At 59.9% G+C, this 7,417-nt stretch overlaps 1 protein-coding gene across 3 annotated transcripts; it reads right to left on the bottom strand.

Annotated features, from left to right (window-relative positions):
- Positions 1–2,392: 2,392 nt before the first annotated feature.
- On the bottom strand, positions 2,393–7,088 carry ANAPC11 (anaphase promoting complex subunit 11). Of its 3 annotated transcripts, none has more exons than XM_021687767.1 (3): positions 6,953–7,088; positions 5,957–6,076; positions 2,393–2,705 (listed from the first exon to the last, which is right to left on the bottom strand). In XM_021687767.1, exons 2-3 carry the CDS (start codon positions 6,063–6,065, stop codon positions 2,560–2,562), a joined length of 255 nt encoding a protein of 84 aa, XP_021543442.1. In that variant the 5' UTR covers positions 6,066–6,076; positions 6,953–7,088; the 3' UTR covers positions 2,393–2,559. The 3 variants fall into 3 exon arrangements, with proteins under 3 accessions (XP_021543442.1, XP_021543450.1, XP_021543458.1); XM_021687775.1 differs by having other exon boundaries at positions 6,968–7,082; XM_021687783.2 differs by lacking the exon at positions 6,953–7,088 and adding an exon at positions 6,393–6,634.
- Between the last annotated feature and the right edge of the window lie 329 nt (positions 7,089–7,417).

The following is a 7,417-nucleotide window of genomic DNA, read 5'->3' as shown; positions in this document are numbered from 1 at the left end:
CGTGCCTCCCGCGCTGGGGGCCCGCGCCTGCGGGGGGATCCGACGCCCCCATCCTCCCCGCCCCTGCCGGCACCTTCCGGGAGGGGGGCCGAGGCCGCGCCCCCTGTCCAGGGTCCTGCCCGGATAGGGCCTCAGTGCGAGCAAGGGGCAAGTCGGGCAGCAACTGAGCCCCCAACTAGCCCGAGGGCGCCCCAGCCCTAACACTTACCGCCCCGCCCCCCCAGAGGTCCTCGGTGCTCATGAGGCTGGGGAGAGATGACTGCCCAGGGGACACTTTCTCCTGCCCTAAAGGGGAACTGATCCCAGGGCCAGGGCTTCTTGAGGAGACATCAAAGTCTGGGTGGGCCTGGGGGCCACACTGTGTTTCACACCCACGGGGGAAGCTTCTACTAACAGGGTTACTACAGGTGGGGTCCTTTAGGAGGAGGTGGACGGCAAGGCCAGGCCTGACCTCTGGAGACCGAGCCAAAGGACAGCTGACAGGAACCCAGGGGCCCCTCCCACCCAGCTCTGCCCTCAGGCCGGCTGCCCTCAGGAGCCTCAGGCCATCTCTCCTGAACACCTGTGTTCAACGGGAGATGAATCAGACCCAGTCCCTGACTCAAGCCACAGCCAAAGGGGAAAACACAGCTGGCTGGAGCCGCTCACCACGGGGAAAATAAGGGAGCACTGGGGGGGGCGGGAGGTGGGAGGGGGTGACGGGAAGCCAGGGTAGTGTTTGCAAAGGCAGGTGGTGTGAGCCTGTGCGTCCTGGGGGAGGGAGAGCGGGCTGAGGTTCTGGAGTCCTGAGAAGACCCTGCAGGGGCCCTGAGCTTCCTGGGAGGAGACAGATGGCTGGATGTGGACAGGACCTGGTGGGCAACTGCATGGCCAGCTTGAGGCCAAGTAGGCCCTGCAAGGACCAGGCTGGAGCCCAGGATACGCAGTGCGTAAGTGTCCAAGTGGCAGGAAAGTAGGCACAGCCTACAGGAGGGGCCGTGACCTTGAGCAAGTTGACACCTCTGAGAATGAGGACATCCACCCCAAAGGGCAAGGCCGGAAAGCCTGCGAGGCTACACTCAGGGTCTGATGCCCCAGGCACACAGTCGTGGGCCACAGGAGAAACCCCCCCCCCCCCAGGCAGGGGAGGTGGGAGGCCAGGGTGAGGTCAGGAAACTCCAGGATGCTACAGGGCTGCCATGCTGCCCCGAGGGGCCTTCTGCAGGGCCGCAGACCACTCGTACTGGGCTGTGAACTCCTCCCTGGGAGTCCTCGGATCCGAAGACATTGTAGACACAAAGGCTCAAGAATAGAGAGTAGCCGCCCAGACCCAGCAGCCAGACCTAAGTTTGTTTGCAGGGCTGCTGGGAGCACCCAGGGAGGCTGAGCCCAGGCCCCAGGGGCACCAAGTGCGGCTGCTAGAGGACGTGGGCCAGTAGGCTTGCTCAGGCACCCCTCCTTCCACTCACACTCCCTAAACACCATGGACACACTGGGTCTTATTTGGATGTGCCCTCCCAGGACAGATCCCAGCCTGGGGCCCTGGCAGCTGGGTTTCTGGACACAGGGCATGTGACCTCCAGCTTGGGGAAGAGTGATGGTCCCCAGGGCTTCCTTCCCTCTGGGCACAACATCCAGACAGCAAGTAGGGAGCCCCACAGGTGACCGACCAGGAGGCCAACACCTGGGTGCTGAGGACAAGCAGTGTCGGAGTGCTCGGCAGCTGGCCACCCACGAGGCACAGGGCAGTGATCCCCAAGGAGTGTCCCTTGAGAATGGACTGGAAGGAACCAGTGCCAAGTGACTCCTTGCAGCTCACAGGGACATGCAGCCTGCAGCAGTCTGTCCAGAAGTAGCCAAGACTCCCAGGGCTGGGGCCGTGGCCCCCAGAGGCCGCCCCCCAACCTAGAGCTGTGGACTAACAAAGGTGCCCAAAGGAGCCTCCCACGGGCTGTTCTTCTCTAAGTAGAGGACCTCAGACACCTGGGGACACAGATGGCCTTGACATGGCCTACACTGGGTCCGTCACAGCCCAGACGCTCAAGCTGGAACAAGGGAGAAGGGACTGAGATCACCAGCACCTGCTCAGGGACGGCCCTTCAGCAGAAGGGACCGCGGGCAGCAGCTGCTAGCCGTGCTGGGTCAGAGTCGCACAGACTAGTCTGCGAGGCGGTCCCCGGCCTCGGGGTGAGTGGCCTTTGTGCCCCTGTTGGCACCACCAGGCCTTTCAAGCCCCCAGAGCCAGTTACTCTGGCCCCAGGCTCTTCTGGCTGATCCTACGCTCCTTCTCCTCCGGGGACTGTGACTCAGAGCTTTGGTGGCATCTCATCGAGATGTTTATTCATGAGTTTTCCCATCAACGCACGGCGAGGCGGCATCGGGACCAGGAAAACAGGCAACCAGAGCCCTCCAGCAAGGTTCGGGTAATTTAATAGGGTTTACTTATTGGATAAAGTGTCACCATTTGAAGGAAAACAAACGCAGCTCCAGTCCTTGTGTCAACCCCGTCGCGGCCCAGAGGGGGGCCGGCCCAGGGGAGAGCACAGCCGGCCAGTCCGCGGCTGGGGGCCTGGGGGTGCCTCACTCCTTGAACTTCCACTCCTGGCGGCACATGGGACAGTGCTGCTGCACCTGCTGTGCGTTCAGCCACTTGAGGATGCAGTGCATGTGGAAGCAGTGGGAGCACTGGCCCCACACCAGGGGGCAATCGTCACCCGGGACCTTGCCTGCGGGAGGGGCGAGAGCATCACGTGGTCACGCAGGGCGGGGCCAAGGCCCAGGGCCTGAGGATGTCAGGCGCCCGCGCCAGCCCACTGCCGCCCGGGGGCTTGTGTCCACAGCCTCCCACACCTTGCTTCAGAAAAGACGGAATTCAGGAGTGTGAGCGCGCTGTGCGGGACATGCACACGCGCACGCACGCACACAGGCACAGGCCTGCAGTGGTGGCCCTGACTCCGCCCTCCCCTGCGAGGGGGTGCTCTAGACCCATCTACAGACGCACCGCAGCTCTGCCCCTTCACCTGGGACACCAAGGTGCCAGCACCGGTCTATCTAGGGCCCCCCCGCCCCCCCCCGCCACCATCTGAACAGGGAACTATTTCTTCTGATCAAGCGTAGGAGAGCTGGGGCCTTGGGACTGAGGTTCCTCTTCTAAGCAGCAGGGACCCAGCACAGTGGAAGGAGCGGTGTTTGCGGCCCCACCTGTCAGCAGCCGGGAATCCGCATGCGGCTACCTTCACCTCTTTTTCATTTCTGGCCTCAAAGGGCCCCACCTCCGGGGCCCAGGGCACATGCTGCTAGCACTCCACTCCACATGCATGGAAATGCTACCTCCATGGGTGGGTACGGGGGGACAGCCACACTGCCCGTAATCAGAAGAGGATAGGGGCGCCTGGGGGGGCTCAGTCGTTAAGCGTCTGCCTTCGGCTCAGGTCATGATCCCGGGGTCCTGGGATCGAGCCCCGCATCGGGCTCCCTGCTCGGCGGGGAGCCTGCTTCTCCCTCTCCCACTCCCCCTGCTTGTGTTCCCTCTCTCGCTGTGTCTCTCTCTGCCAAATAAATAAATAGAATCTTTAAATATGAAAAATAAATCCTTTTTATAACAAAACATCACTATCTCTCTGAAACTTTGATCACAAAACAACTAGAAAATTATATACTCGGCTAATCCAGAATTACCTTACTAACTCTGCTTCCCCAGCCACCGGGGTGGGGCAGGGGGGGCGGGGCACAGGGGGGGCCTGAGACCCTGTGCCAGGAGAGCCCACTAGGTGTGACACCTGAGATTACATCCCCCTCACCCCAGGGCCTTCCTGAGCCCAGCAAAACTCAGCTTGGAATGAGTGCCCTGCAAAGAGAGGATACACTGGTGGGGGGCAGGGGATGCCCTGGTGGCCGCTAATGGGGAAGTACGCAGGCCACACGGTCCATCTGAGGCGAGAGTCGTTTCCAGTAATGTCACCAGCAGGCAGCCCGCCTGAGGCATATGATGAGCACAGGGGCAGTGACGGTGACCCACCCAAGCACTTGCTTGTGTCTTGATGGAAATCCTTCATCATGAAAACACCTCTCAAGAAGACTTTTACTCCCAAAGCTCTCTGGGACTGGGAGCGGATTTATTACAGCCTCAGTCACTCTGGCTTTCTCACAAGAGCTCAATTTTAGCAAGAGAAACCCAGTGTCACCTCATCCGTGTAAAGAGCACCTAAGCGTGTCACACACTTGGCACATTACGACTTGCTCTCAAATTTGACCTTGGGTCTGAAGATCAGGCTCTAAACCCCCTCCTCTGGGGCCAATAGACCCCCTTCCACAAAACCGGGGCACACTGGCAGGTGCAGAGATGCCGGCCACAGGCCCCGCTGAAACGGCAGCAGCTGGGCGCCCAGGCTGCGCGCCCACGCCATCCTGACCACCCCACTCACTCTCCCACAGCCAATCTAGGCAGGACTTCTCTAGGTGCCCATCCAGGACCCCACAGCATTTGCTGTGTCCCTAAGGAAGCATTTAAGAGTGCCTTAAAGTAGATTCAATAAAACCGGATCTTGAGACTACGTAAAACTTAATCAACTAGAACCAGTCAGTGATCTGCTAAGATTACATCCACCCATTTGAGTAAATCAGGACGGATTAAGTCCTGGGAAAGGAGATTTCCTTTCAGCCAAAGCAAATGTAAAGATTAAGCCTAGAATATGGGGCGCCTGGGTGGCTCAGTCGTTAGGCGTCTGCCTTCGGCTCAGGTCATGATCCCAGGGTCCTGGGATCCAGCCCCACATCGGGCTCCCTGCTCGGCGGGAAGCCTGTTTCTCCCTCTCCCACTCCCCCTGCTTGTGTTCCCTCTCTCACTCTCTCTCTCTAATAAATAAAATCTTTAAAAAAAAAGTAAAGCCCTATTATTATCCTGGGCACTCACCTGACCCCAGAAAAGAGGCCTCGTCATTCACAGGACAGAGTGGCCCCTCAGTATTCCCCATGTCCCGTTTTCCTCTTGGGACCGCCCTTGTCCCCCCAAGGGTCAACTTGCTTCTGTTCAAGTTCACTTCGGTTTGGCTAAAAACAAAATTCACTGGTGCAAAAATGTGTTTTTGACTTAAAAATAGACTCAAAGCGTTTCTACTTCACAGAACGTAATGGGAACAAAAATGAATCAAAAACCACCACAGAGAAATCTGATTAAAACCTGGTCAGACACCTTGAAAAAGTTGCGAGCGGTCCCTGCTCGGCAGGGAGTCTGCTTCTCCCTCTGACCATCCTCCCTCTCATGCTCTCTGTATCTCATTCTCTCTGTCTCAAATAAATAAACAACAAAAAAAATCTTAAAAAAAAAAAAAGAAAGAAAGAAAAAGTTGCGAGCGGGGTGGAAGGCCTTGTTCTATGTTAATATTGAACAGCCAGGGCGGAGCAAAGCAAGCAATCGTGGATCCTGCTCACAACACACAGTGAAGAGACATCTATGGACAACAGGAAAAATCTAAGCAAGGACTAGGAATGGGGGTGACCCTAGGGACTCATCGTCACGTCACATCTGATGTGACAGCACTCCCCGAAAAAAGTTGGAGTTACATTTAGAGACTCGGCTGAAGTGGAACCAGGCGTCCTAGTTAGCGGTTACCAAACCAGGAAGCAAAGATGGAAAGGTCCCTTAGCCGCTGTGATCCTGTGTGCCGGGTGGGGGGAGGGGTAGCCCTACAATATTCTGGGTTTTGTTCGATTGAGAATCTTGAAACACAGAGTTCTAACATACCTTTATAGCCCGCGGACTTTGACCACAATAAAAGGCAACATCGCTTTTTCTTAGAAAACTTTTGATGAGCTCTTTATACGAACATGGGCCCAAACCACCTGGCTTTCTCCTGTCAACTTTTCTTGAGGAAAGGGACACCAAAACCCAAGCTCTTTGTGCAGGTATTTCTGGGGAGATGGCACAGCCAGGCAAGCAGGCAACGCTCAACAGGGAGGGAACACCGGGGACACTCACAGTCCGGGCAGCATCCATTAAAGGCCATCCGGCAGATGCCACAGTTCTCGTCGTTGGCCACCCAGAGCCAAGTGGCCACACCATTCCAGCACTTAATCTTCACCTTCATGGCCGCGGAGCCTACAGGCGGAGGAAAAGAGGTCAGGGAGCTACACTCAGTCTGCGCAGCTACAGCATCTGGGCACCAAAGGGGCGCGGCTCTGAGCCCGAGGTTCAGCACGGGCTGGGATTGCTGCCAGAGCTCTGAGAAATCCGGACGGACAAGCACAAATGCGTCAGCACGGACGGCGGGGGCAGGGCCCGGGTGCCCCTGGGGGGACAGAGTGCCCCAAGAGGGAGGCTCCCTACACATTCAGGGTATCTACAAAGACTGCACGGTCTGCCCTACGTCCAGGAAACGGAGCATGGGCTTTCACCAATAATTGCAAAAACGTACCATACGGTGCTTTTCAAAGAGTTATGACTAACTTAGGGTTCCCAGAGAGACCCCAACCCAGCTGACTACGAGTTCACACCACGGAACAACCACCCAGCCCGCTCAGCCTGCGGCCCTGGTCAGCGAAGATTTGGTCGGCGAACGCCGCCGCCACCACCACCCGACAAGAGTGCGGAGGAGGGGGATGCGGGGCGGGACCAGGGCGCGGGGAGAGGGTCAAGGGCCGGGAAGGGGTGGGGTGCGAGGAAGGCGCGGGAGCGCGGGGAGAGGGTGGGGTGCGGGGCGCGAGTTCGGAGAGAGGGTGCGGGGGGGAGGCGCGAGAACGCGTGGGAGGGGTGGGGTGCGGGGAAAGGGTGGGGTGGGGGCGCGGGGGAGGGGTGAGGTGCAGGACGGCGCAGGGGCGCGGGGAAAGAGGGCGAGGGAGAAGGCGCGGGAGCGCGAGGAGAGGGTGGGTGCGCGGGGGAGAAGTGCGGGCTCAAGGCACGGGGCGAGCAAGGGCGGGGGAGGGGCGGCGCGCCCGTCCCGCCCCAACGGCCACGCTCCGCCCCGCGCTCTCGCACCTCCGCCGGCCTAACCTCGCGCTGCCCCGCCCGCCTTCCGTTGGCAGCGCCCGCGCGGGAAGGTATAAAAACGACCGGCCACTGCTCGGCACCTTAACAGCAGCGCTCGCCTAACTCTCTCCCTAGCGCGCACGCGCCGCCCTGCCCTCACCGCCCACTCGCAGCCAATCCCCGGCCTCTCCAAGGACTCGGCACCGGAAGGCAGCGCGCGGCTCCGGAAGTGACGCGCCGGCGTGCTGACGCGCGGGCTCGAGCCGAGGCCGATTCCGCGCCCGCCATGGCCGACAAAATGGACATGTCTCTGGACGACATCATTAAGCTGAACCGGAGCCAGCGAGGCGGCCGCGGCGGAGGCCGGGGCCGCGGCAGGGCCGGCTCCCAGGGCGGCCGTGGCGGCGGAGCGCAGGCCGCCGCGCGAGTGAACCGAGGCGGCGGGCCCATTCGGAACCGGCCGGCCATCGCCCG

Source organism: Neomonachus schauinslandi, unplaced genomic scaffold (assembly GCF_002201575.2).
Source record: "Neomonachus schauinslandi unplaced genomic scaffold, ASM220157v2 HiC_scaffold_1781, whole genome shotgun sequence".
Taxonomy (NCBI): domain Eukaryota; kingdom Metazoa; phylum Chordata; class Mammalia; order Carnivora; family Phocidae; genus Neomonachus; species Neomonachus schauinslandi.
Note: the sequence above shows the minus strand (reverse complement) of the source record. Positions and strands in the feature narration are given on the sequence as shown.

Bases quoted from the DNA above. Each gene is read 5' to 3' on its own strand.
- ANAPC11 (XM_021687767.1), bottom strand. From the start codon at position 6,065: ATGAAGGTGAAGATTAAGTGCTGGAATGGTGTGGCCACTTGGCTCTGG. The intron at 2,706-5,956 runs GTGAGTGTCCCC...CCCCTCCCGCAG, and splicing joins TAATGGATGCTGCCCGGACT to GCAAGGTCCCGGGTGACGAT.